The sequence below is a fragment of the Aplidium turbinatum genome, chromosome 7 (genome assembly GCF_918807975.1).
Source record: "Aplidium turbinatum chromosome 7, kaAplTurb1.1, whole genome shotgun sequence".
NCBI classification, from domain to species: domain Eukaryota; kingdom Metazoa; phylum Chordata; class Ascidiacea; order Aplousobranchia; family Polyclinidae; genus Aplidium; species Aplidium turbinatum.
In genome coordinates this window covers 267,272-279,546 of record NC_137478.1, presented here as the reverse complement: position 1 = coordinate 279,546, position 12,275 = coordinate 267,272, and the positions used below count along the sequence as shown (strand labels likewise).

The 12,275-nt window shown below is 35.8% G+C and overlaps 1 protein-coding gene across 2 annotated transcripts in view; it reads left to right on the top strand.

Annotated features, from left to right (window-relative positions):
• Nucleotides 1-2,665: 2,665 nt before the first annotated feature.
• LOC145774122 (uncharacterized) overlaps nucleotides 2,666-12,275 on the top strand; it is a 47,128-nt gene continuing 37,518 nt past the window's right edge. For both annotated transcript variants that reach the window (XM_082585276.1, XM_082585275.1), the window contains exon 1: nucleotides 2,666-2,749. In XM_082585276.1, the coding sequence (XP_082441402.1) occupies nucleotides 2,728-2,749 (22 nt within the window). In that variant the 5' untranslated portion in view covers nucleotides 2,666-2,727. The remainder of the gene's footprint in view (nucleotides 2,750-12,275) is intronic.

The window sequence follows — 12,275 nt, the reverse complement described above, 5'->3', positions numbered from 1 at the left end:
TATCGATCAATGTCGGAATACGAAATGTAAAATACAGTACGAGAAAAAAAAATACGAGTTCGGAAAGCGAAGATTTCAAAAATATTATTATTACGTCACAAAGGATGAAACTTAGGGGAAAAATATTAGTCAGTTTTGACCTAGCTGAATCTGATTACTGTACTTCAAAATTGTGTAGAACTACAAATTAATAGAATAACAAACTAAAATTAAACAAAAAATGGAGTGGTAGCGTACAATAAACTGTCCAGATTTGATCTTTTTTTCTTCTGAAATTTGATTTGTTTCCAATAAATTAACCTCTTTGGTGTTGATGGTTGAGCTTGTGCTGAAATTGGTCTTGATTGGGTTGAAGGTTATTAGTAACGGTTGGGTGAAAAATAATGGCTGGGTTTAGAAAATGTAAGAAAGTCAAAAATGAGTCCTTTTAACTTACTTTGTCTTCTAAACTTGAGGATTTTACTGGCAGCTGTGATTATCTTCGTAAATGCCAAAAAACAAACAAACAATGACTGCTGACTTCTTAGCTAGCCTAACTGAAGGTCTTTTCAAGTTTAATTATCTCTGCAACTTCCTGGTTGATTTTGATAGTTTTGGTGTTGATATGACTACAATCAAATTTTCTTCTTGCTTTTTCTAGAATTAGCTTTTCTCCAGGCCTTAATTATTTTTTTGAGTCCATTTTTTGATTTGGGCCTGGAGAGAGAAATTTTTGCTGCTTGCTTTGAAAAGCGCGGGAACTTTTTTTCAAACAAAACAAACGAACATCTAGGGCTAGGCTCTTTGATATCAGTGTAATATACAATTCGATTGATACAAAACAATTTTAAAAGAGTTGAATGAGTTTCGCTTTTAGCAGCATGATCGTTGCTTACTTCACAGTGTAGATTCAAACGATCTGTTATAGCCTGATGCTGCGGGTTCTTTTTGGCAATATCAAATTACACTAGCTTTCGGAACACAGTTCCCTAGTCATGTGCTATGACGCATAGCATCAGGTTATAACAGATCGTTTGAATCTACACTGTGAAGTAAAATTTTAAAAGATATGTAGGCTACCAATCAGAAAATATTTCCCTTTCTCAATTCATTTGAGATGATTTTGCAAAACTGTCTGCTTGTAGACTAAACTATGCTGCGCACACCAATCTCCAAACACACTGCAAAGTTGCCAGACAATTATTTTCTCCACATTTTGCAAAATTCAAAGGCCATTGGTGACAAAAATTGCGATTGGGTTAAATGGGCTTCTTTTATGTTCCTTAATTTCTTTTTCCATCCTATTATTATGATGACTACTCATCTACATGAATATTGAAACTAGCAAATTCAATGCACAACACTTTTAATTAGACAGTCATTTAGACTTAGAGTAATGTTTGCAGTGCTTTGTTTGTGTTTACATGAGTGCAACTCTTTGTTTTGGTTTTATTTTTTGCTGTTTATTTGTTGGGTTGTGTGGCTGTGCTAACTACAGACATATAGCCTACTACATGATCTACTATTCAGGCACGTTTTAAACCTTTCAAGGTTTTGCCTTTTTTTTTCGTTCATTGACGTGCCCGTAGGCCTATATCAACTATTGTAATTAGTAGTATCTTTCTCGTTCCAGACGCGTTAATGATGAGAAATAAAATGAAGATGATGAATATTGTTTAGAAATCATACTGAACTAAGCAAAGGAATTCTTGAAGCTTCGAAGCAAGTGTATGGAAATTTATTTGGTGGCGTCTGGCAACGCTGGAAATATATGTGATTTTGGAATTCATGAAAGAAAAATGGTCAATTCCTAAATGAATGGATTGGATTTGGATATACTGTAATTCTCTATTTCAATTACCACATGCCGCATGATGCGGACTGCAAATTAATGTGAATCGTCATCTTAATTCAAAGGGGTTCCAGCAGCGAAAATTTTTTCGTGTTATGACAGAAAAAAAAAGTTTTATGAATTGCCAGCAATTTAAGGTTTATACTGTACGGTATTTGTCAATCTACCATCAGTCGCCAGGCGCGAATCTAAGAGTTTTTTTCGGGGGGGGCCAGAAAATTTGAAAATCAATTAAAAAGAAAGAAAAAGCTAAACAGATATGAACAATGATACTACGACATACGATATGCTAGAAAATAGACATTAAAACAACCATTTTCATCAATTGTGATGCCGAGGGACTAATATCAGCTGTTTAGAAGCATATCAAACCATTTGATACGGCAACATACAATTTTTCACAAAATTTCGGAGGGGGCCCGGGCCCCCTGGGCCCCCCCATAAATCCGCGCCTGTCAGTCGCGTTATTAAATTTTCAATGGTTGGTTGGATTGTTTAAAATTTTGGTTAGTGTAGGATTTTATAGGTATTTAGTGTAGTTCTTGACTTTATAAACGCAGAAATGGTAAGATCAGGTGACGCTGGTTCAATTCTCTGGGTGCGAGCTCAAGCAATGCACTACAAACAAACGCAGAATTTTTGGTCGTTCGACAAGAAAGAAAAAATCGCAGCCCGTTATAGGCCTGACTTTTCTGACCAACATTACAGGCCTGCATGTCACTCATATTTGGACCACGATTATTTTATTCCTTTTTTAGTTATGGCTACATCACACAGTATTGTTGGTGTAAGATTGTACATTATTGTGTTTTGCCATGGTTTTCATGTTATTGCAGTCTTTTTTAATCAAGGAAAGTACGTAATTGCTTAGTACTGTAAGTCATTTATGATTTGATATGGCAGCCAACGGAAGTTCACGTAAGTTGACATTAAAAGTTTTTTACATATTTCTCTTTGCTGTTGGTAAAGATGCTCACCACTAAGTTACTTCTCTGCATCTCAAAGCATAAACTTAAGTATAGCAATTAGAATGTGTTGTTCCTGAAGCAGCCAGGAACGAGATTAATTGGTGCTGGTTTAGGATCGGCCGCCTTGGTCAGTGACGTCACGAAAATCTGTGACGTCTTGCAAAAAAACGCAACTACTTTTAGGAAGGGTGCAAAAACGCGGAATAGAAGAAAAAGCGGAATGCCTAATGATTTTTAAATACAGTATTTGTAGGCATTATATTGATCTAGCGCTAACTTAAACTGTTACTATTTTGTACCAATTCTCAGCAATTCATCCACAAAGCGAGCAATCGTTGTTCAAACGTAACCGCTCGACGAAGCTTTTTACCAAAACAATGCAAACACAAAGCGATCAGTTTCGAGTGTTCATTACAAGCCGCCCACAGTTTGACGCGATCAGTGAATAGTGCCTCCACCAAATATGCTGTAGCTTTCTCATTTCTGCTCGGATTTTAACAATTTTACTATCGTTGGATGGCATTATGCTTCATCTACCGCATGGATGAATTGCCAATCTAAAGTAGGCATTATATTTATGTAGCGCTAACTTAAACTTTACTATTTGTACCAATTCTCAGCAATTCAATTTTTACAATAAAAATACCAAACTAACACAAATTAAAAGAGTATGTCTTGCTTTATCAACCTAACAACTTTCACGTTTATATGTCATCTACAAAACGAGAAATCGTTGTTCAAACGTAACCGCTCGACGAAGCTTTTTTCCATTGCATTTTTCAAGGCGATTCGATCGTGGTTCAGTATAAGCCGCCCACAGTTTGCTGTGATCGATGAATAGTGCCTCTACCAAATATGCTGTAGCTTTCTCATTTCTGCTCGGATTCTAACAATTTTACTATCGTTGGATGGCATTATGCTTCATCTACTCGAATGGATTAATTGCCAATCTAAAGTAGGCATTACATTTGGTGCTGGTTTAGGATCGGCCGCCTTGGTTAGTGACGTCACAAAAATCTGTGACGTCATGCAAAAAAACGCAACTACTTTTAGGAAGGGTGCAAAAACGCGGAATAGAAGTAAAAGCGGAATGCCTATTGATTTTTAAATATTTGTTGGCATTATTATTGATCTAGCGCTAACTTAAACTGTTACTATTTTGTACCAATTCTCAGCAATTCATTTTTGCAATAAAAATACTTGCTTTATTAAGGTAACAACTTTCACGTTATATGTTATCTACACAGTGGCGTAGCCAAGGGGGGGGTTTTGGGGGTTACAACCCCCCCCTTTGGCACGCGTGTGACGTCACGATATTGAGAATGATGCTTTCAGTCTAAAAAAAATTTGCCTAATTTTAAACAAAATTGCATTAAAAGAGCGAGTTTAGCCAATACCAAACATTCAAACATCTCAGCCAGGAATTAGCAACAAGAAAACACAGAGACTTAGCTTTTTTTTTGACAAATGCCGAAGAAAACATGATCTTATCCTTTGCTATGCTACCGGACAGCACCATTTTACAGGAATATTCGTACCCACATTTTTGTTGAAAATGCTCTCAGAATGCACCAAATTCAAAGTAACTTTTCAAAATTTTCTGGGGGAGGCCCCCCAGACCCCCCGCCGTTGGGTGGTTAAAGCCCCCCCCTTTCAAAATTCCTGGCTACGCTACTGTATCTACAAAACGAGCAATCGTGGTTCAGTATAAGCCGCCCACAGTTTGCTGTGATCGATGAATACTGCCTCCACCAAATATGCTGTAGCTTTCTCATTTCTGCTTGGATTTTAACAATTTTACTATCGTTGGATGGCATTATGCTTCATCTACCCGAATGGATTAATTGCCAATCTAAAGTAGGCACTATATTTATGTAGCGCTAACTTAAACTTTATTATTTTGTAACAATTCTCAGCAATTCAATTTTTACAATAAAAATACCAAACCAACACAAATTAAAAGAGTATGTCTTGTTTTATTAACCTAACAACTTTCACGTTTATATGTTATCTACAAAACGAGAAATCGTTGTTCAAACGTAACCGCTCGACGAAGCTTTTTTCCAATGCATTTTTCAAGGCGATTCGATCGTGGTTCAGTATAAGCCGCCCACAGTTTGCTGTGATCGATGAATACTGCCTCCACCAAATATGCTGTAGCTTTCTCATTTCTGCTCGGATTCTAACAATTTTACTATCGTTGGATGGCATTATGCTTCATCTACTCGAATGGATTAATTGCCAATCTAAAGTAGGCATTATATTTATGTAGCGCTAACTTAAACTTTACTATTTTGTACCAATTCTCAGCAATTCATTTTTTACAATAAAAATACCAAACCAACACAAATTAAAAGAGTATGTCATGCTTTAGTCAAATGTTAACTTTCACATTTATATCTAATCCACAAAACGAGCAATCGTTGTTCAAACGTAACCGCTCGAAGAAGCTTTTCACCAAAACAATGCAAACACAAAGCGATCAGTTTCCAGTGTTCATTACAAGCCGCCCACAGTTTGCTGTGATCGATGAATACTGCCTCCACCAAATGTGCTGTAGCTTTCTCATTTCTGCTCGGATTTGAGAAATTTTACCATCGTTGGAAAGCACGATACTGCATCTATCCGAATTCATTAGTTGCAAGTTTAAAGTAGGCATTACATTGATCTAGCGCTAACTTAAACTTTACTATTTTGTACCAATTCTCAGCAATTCAATTTTTACAATAAAAATACCAAACCAACACAAATTAAAAGAGTATGTCTAGGTTTATTCATATGTTAACTTTCACATTTATATCTAATCCACAAAACGAGCAATCGTTGTTCAAACGTAACCGCTCGACGAAGCTTTTTACCAAAACAATGCAAACACAAAGCGATCAGTTTCGAGTGTTCATTACAAGCCGCCCACAGTTTGACGCGATCGGTGAATAGTGCCTCCACCAAATATGCTGTAGCTTTCTCATTTCTGCTCGGATTTTAACAATTTTTCTATCGTTGGATGGCATTATGCTTCATCTACCCGAATAGATTAATTGCCAATCTAAAGTAGGCATTATATTTATGTAGCGCTAACTTAAACTTTACTATTTTGTACCAATTCTCAGCAATTCATTTATTACAATAAAAATACCAAACCAACACAAATTAAAAGAGTATGTCTTGCTTTATTTACCTAACAACTTTCACATTTATATCTAATCCACAAAGCGAGCAATCGTTGTTCAAACGTAACCGCTCGACGAAGCTTTTTACCAAAACAATGCAAACACAAAGCGATCAGTTTCGAGTGTTCAATACAAGCCGCCCACAGTTTGATGCGATCGGTGAATAGTGCCTCCACCAAATATGCTGTAGCTTTCTCATTTCTGCTCGGATTTTAACAATTTTCCTATCGTTGGATGGCATTATGCTTCATCTACCCGAATGGATTAATTGCCAATCTAAAGTAGGGATTATATTTATGTAGCGGGTAACTTAAACTTTACTATTTTGTACCAATTCTCAGCAATTCAATTTTTACAATAAAAATACCAAACCAACACAAATTAAAAGAGTATGTCTTATTGTCTTGTTTTATTAACCTAACAACTTTCACGTTTATATGTTATCTACAAAACGAGAAATCGTTGTTCAAACGTAACCGCTCGACGAAGCTTTTTTCCAATGCATTTTTCAAGGCGATTCGATCGTGGTTCAGTATAAGCCGCCCACAGTTTGCTGTGATCGATGAATACTGCCTCCACCAAATATGCTGTAGCTTTCTCATTTCTGCTCGGATTCTAACAATTTTACTATCGTTGGATGGCATTATGCTTCATCTACTCGAATGGATTAATTGCCAATCTAAAGTAGGCATTACATTTATGTAGCGCTAACTTAAACTTTACTATTTTGTACCAATTCTCAGCAATTCATTTTTTACAATAAAAATACCAAACCAACACAAATTAAAAGAGTATATCTTGCTTTAGTCAAATGTTAACTTTCACATTTATATCTAATCCACAAAACGAGCAATCGTTGTTCAAACGTAACCGCTCGAAGAAGCTTTTTACCAAAACAATGCAAACACAAAGCGATCAGTTTCCAGTGTTCATTACAAGCCGCCCACAGTTTGCTGTGATCGATGAATACTGCCTCCACCAAATATGCTGTAGGTTTCTCATTTCTGCTCGGATTTTAACAATTTTCCTATCGTTGGATGGCATTATGTTTCATCTACCCGAATGGATTAATTGCCAGTCTAAAGTATGCATTATATTTATGTAGCGCTAACTTAAACTTTATTATTTTGTAACAATTCTCAGCAATTCAATTTTTACAATAAAAATACCAAATCAACACAAATTAAAAGAGTATGTCTTGCTTTATTAACCTAACAACTTTCACGTTGATATGTTATCTAAAAAACGAGAAATCGTTGTTCAAACGTAACCGCTCGATGAATGAACCTTTTTTGACAATTTTACTGACGTTGTTAGCGCTAGATCAATATAATGCATACTTTAAACTTGCAACCAATGAATTCGGATAGATGCAGTATCGTGCATTCCAACGATGGTAAAATTTCTCAAATCCGAGCAGAAATGAGAAAACTACAGCACATTTGGTGGAAGCAGTATTCACTGATCACAGCAAACTGTGGGCGGCTTGTAATGAACACTGGAAACTGATCGCTTTGTGTTTGCATTGTTTTGGTAAAAAGCTTCGTCGAGCGGTTACGTTTGAACAACGATTGCTCGTTTTGTGGATTAGATATAAATGTGAAAGTTAACATTTGAATAAACCAAGACATACTCTTTTAATTTGTGTTGGTTTGGTATTTTTATTGTAAAAAATGAATTGCTGAGAATTGGTACAAAATAGTAAAGTTTAAACCATCAGTTAATGGCTCCAGTACTGATTTGTATAGATGAAGCATAATGCCATCCAACGATAGTAAAATTGTTAGAATCCGAGCAGAAATGAGAAAGCTACAGCATATTTGGTGGAGGCAGTATTCATCGATCACAGCAAACTGTGGGCGGCTTATACTGAACCACGATCGAATCGCCTTGAAAAATGCATTGGAAAAAAGCTTCGTCGAGCGGTTACGTTTGAACAACGATTTCTCGTTTTGTAGATAACATATAAACGTGAAAGTTGTTAGGTTAATAAAGCAAAACATACTCTTTTAATTTGTGTTGGCTTGGTATTTTTATTGTAAAAATTGAATTGCTGAGAATTGGTACAAAATAGTAAAGTTTAAGTTAGCGCTACATAAATATAATGCCTACTTTAGATTGGCAATTAATCCATTCGGGTAGATGAAGCATAATGCCATCCAACGATATTAAAATTGTTAAAATCCGAGCAGAAATGAGAAAGCTACAGCATATTTGGTGGAGGCACTATTCACCGATCGCGTGAAACTGTGGGCGGCTTGTAATAAACACTCGAAACTGATGGCTTTGTGTTTGCATTGTTTTGGTAATAAGCTTCGTCGAGCGGTTACGTTTGAACAACGATTGCTCGTTTTGTGGATTAGATATAAATGTGAAAGTTAACATATGAATAAAGCAAGACATACTCTTTTAATTTGTGTTGGTTTGGTATTTTTATTGTAAAAAATGAATTGCTGAGAATTGGTACAAAATAGTAAAGTTTAAGTCTATTTAGCCACTTCTGTTACAAATGTAATGCCTACTTTAGACTGGCAATTAATCCATTCGAGTAGATGAATCATAATGCCATCCAACGATAGTAAAATTGTTAGAATCCGAGCAGAAATGAGAAAGCTACAGCATATTTGGTGGAGGCAGTATTCATCGATCACAGCAAACTGTGGGCGGCTTATACTGAACCACGATTGCTCGTTTTGTAGATAACATATAACGTGAAAGTTGTTACGTTAATAAAGCAAGTATTTTTATTGTAAAAATTCAAATTGGTACAAAATAGTAACAGTTTAAGTTAGCTCTAGATCAATAATAATGCCTACAAATATTTAAAAATCAATAGGCTTTCCGCTTTTACTTCTATTCCGCGTTTTTGCACCCTTCCTACAAGTAGTTGCGTTTTTTTGCATGACGTCACAGATTTTTGTGACGTCACTAACCAAGGCGGCCGATCCTAAACCAGCACCTTACATTTATGTAGCGCTAACTTAAACTTTACTATATTGTACCAATTCTCAGCAATTCAATTTTTACAATAAAAATACCAAACCAACACAAATTAAAAGAGTATGTCTTGCTTTATTCATATGTTAACTTTCACATTTATATCTAATCCACAAAACGAGCAATCGTTGTTCAAACGTAACCGCTCGACGAAGCTTTTTCCCAAAACAATGCAAACACAAAGCGATCAGTTTCGAGTGTTCATTACAAGCCGCCCACAGTTTGACGCGATCAGTGAATAGTGCCTCCACCAAATATGCTGTAGCTTTCTCATTTCTGCTCATAAAGCTAATATAAAGCTGCTAATAGGTTAATAAAGCAAGACATACTCTTTTAATTTGTGTTAGTTTGATATTTTTGTTGTAAAAATTGAATTGCGGAAAATTGGTACAAAATAGTAAAGTTTAAGTTAGCGCTAGATCAATATAATGCATACTTTAAACTTGCAACCAATTAATTCGGATAGATGCAGTATCGTTCTTTCCAACGATGGTAAAATTTCTCAAATCCGAGCAGAAATGAGAAAGCTACAGCACATTTGGTGGAGGCAGTATTCACTGATCACATCAAACTGTAGGCGGCTTATACTGAACCACGATCGAATCGCCTTGAAAAATGCATTGGAAAAAGCTTCGTAGAGCGGTTACGTTTGAACAACGATTTCTCGTTTTGTAGATAACATTTAAACGTGAAAGTTGTTAGGTTAATAAAGCAAGACATGCTCTTTTAATTTGTGTTGGTTTGGTATTTTTATTGTAAAAATTGAATTGCTGAGAATTGGTACAAAATAGTAAAGTTTAAGTTAGCGCTACATAAATGTAATACCTACTTCAGATTGGCAAATAATCCATTCGAGTAGATGAAGCATAATGTCATCCAACGATAGTAAAATTGTTGGAATCCGAGCAGAAATGAGAAAGCTACAGCATATTTGGTGGAGGCACTATTCACTGATCGCATCAAACTGTGGGCGGCTTGTAATGAACACTCGAAACTGATCGCTTTGTGTTTGCATTGTTTTGGTAAAAAGCTTTGTCGAGTGATTACGTTTGAACAACGATTGCTCGTTTTGTGGATTAGATATAAATGTGAAAGTTAACATATGAATAAAGCAAGACATACTCTTTTAATTTGTGTTGGTTTGGTATTTTTATTGTAAAAATTGAATTGCTGAGAATTGGTACAATATAGTAAAGTTTAAGTTAGCACTACATAAATGTAATACCTACTTCAGATTGGAAATTAATCCATTCGAGTAGATGAAGCATAATGTCATCCAACGATAGTAAAATTGTTAGAATCCGAGCAGAAATGAGAAAGCTACAGCATATTTGGTAGAGGCAGTATTCATCGATCACAGCAAACTGTGGGCGGCTTATACTGAACCACGATCGAATCACCTTGAAAAATGCATTGGAAAAAGCTTCGTTGAGCGGTTACATTTGAACAACGATTTCTCGTTTTGTGGATAACATATAAACGTGAAAGTTGTTAGGTTAATAAAGCAAGACATACTCTTTTAATTTGTGTTAGTTTGGTATTTTTATTGTAAAAATTGAATCGCTGAGAATTGGTACAAAATAGTAAAGTTTAAGTTAGCACTACATAAATATAATGCCTACTTTAGATTGGCAATTAATCCATTCGAGTAGATGAAGCATAATGCCGTCCAACGATAGTAAAATTGTTAAAATCCGAGCAGAAATGAGAAAGCTACAGCATATTTGGTGGAGGCACTATTCACTGATCGCGTCAAACTGTGGGCGGCTTGTAATGAACACTCGAAACTGATCGCTTTGTGTTTGCATTGTTTTGGTAAAAAGCTTCGTCGAGCGGTTACGTTTGAACAACGATTGCTCGTTTTGTGGATTAGATATAAATGTGAAAGTTAATATATGAATAAAGCAAGACATACTCTTTTAATTTGTGTTGGTTTGGTATTTTTATTGTAAAAATTGAATTGCTGAGAATTGGTACAAAATAGTAAAGTTTAAGTTAGCGCTACATAAATGTAATGCCTGCTTTAGATTGGCAATTAATCCATTCGAGTAGATGAAGCATAATGTCATCCAACGATAGTAAAATTGTTAGAATCCGAGCAGAAATGAGAAAGCTACAGCATATTTGGTGGAGGCACTATTCATCGATCACAGCAAACTATGGGCGGCTTATACTGAACCACGATCGAATCGCCTTGAAAAATGCATTGGAAAAAGCTTCGTTGAGCGGTTACGTTTGAACAACGATTTCTCGTTTTGTAGATGACATATAAACGTGAAAGTTGTTACGTTAATAAAGCAAGACATACTCTTTTAATTTGTGTTAGTTTGGTATTTTTATTGTAAAAATTGAATTGTTGAGAATTGGTACAAAATAGTAAAGTTTAAGTTAGCGCTACATAAATATAATGACTACTTTAGATTGGCAATTCATCCATGCGGTAGATGAAGCATAATGCCATCCAACGATAGTAATAAAATTGTTAAAATCCGAGCAGAAATGAGAAAGCTACAGCATATTTGGTGGAGGCACTATTCACTGATCGCGTCAAACTGTGGGCGGCTTGTAATGAACACTCGAAACTGATCGCTTTGTGTTTGCATTGTTTTGGTAAAAAGCTTCGTCGAGCGGTTACGTTTGAACAACGATTGCTCGTTTTGTGGATTAGATATAAATGTGAAAGTTAACATATGAATAAAGCAAGACATACTCTTTTAATTTGTGTTGGTTTGGTATTTTTATTGTAAAAATTGAATTGCTGAGAATTGGTACAAAATAGTAAAGTTTAAGTTAGCGCTACATAAATGTAATGCCTACTTTAGATTGGCAATTAATCCATTCGAGTAGATGAAGCATAATGTCATCCAACGATAGTAAAATTGTTAAAATCCGAGCAGAAATGAGAAAGCTACAGCATATTTGGTGGAGGCACTATTCACCGATCGCATCAAACTGTGGGCGGCTTGTAATGAACACTCGAAACTGATCGCTTTGTGTTTGCATTGTTTTGGTAAAAAGCTTCGTCGAGCGGTTACGTTTGAACAACGATTGCTCGCTTTGTGGATGAATTGCTGAGAATTGGTACAAAATAGTAACAGTTTAAGTTAGCGCTAGATCAATATAATGCCTACAAATACTGTATTTAAAAATCAATAGGCATTCCGCTTTTTCTTCTATTCCGTGTTTTTGCACCCTTCCTAAAAGTAGTTGCGTTTTTTTGCAAGACGTCACAGATTTTCGTGACGTCACTGACCAAGGCGGCCGATCCTAAACCAGCACCGATTAATTGTGGGAAGCCAGACTTACCCT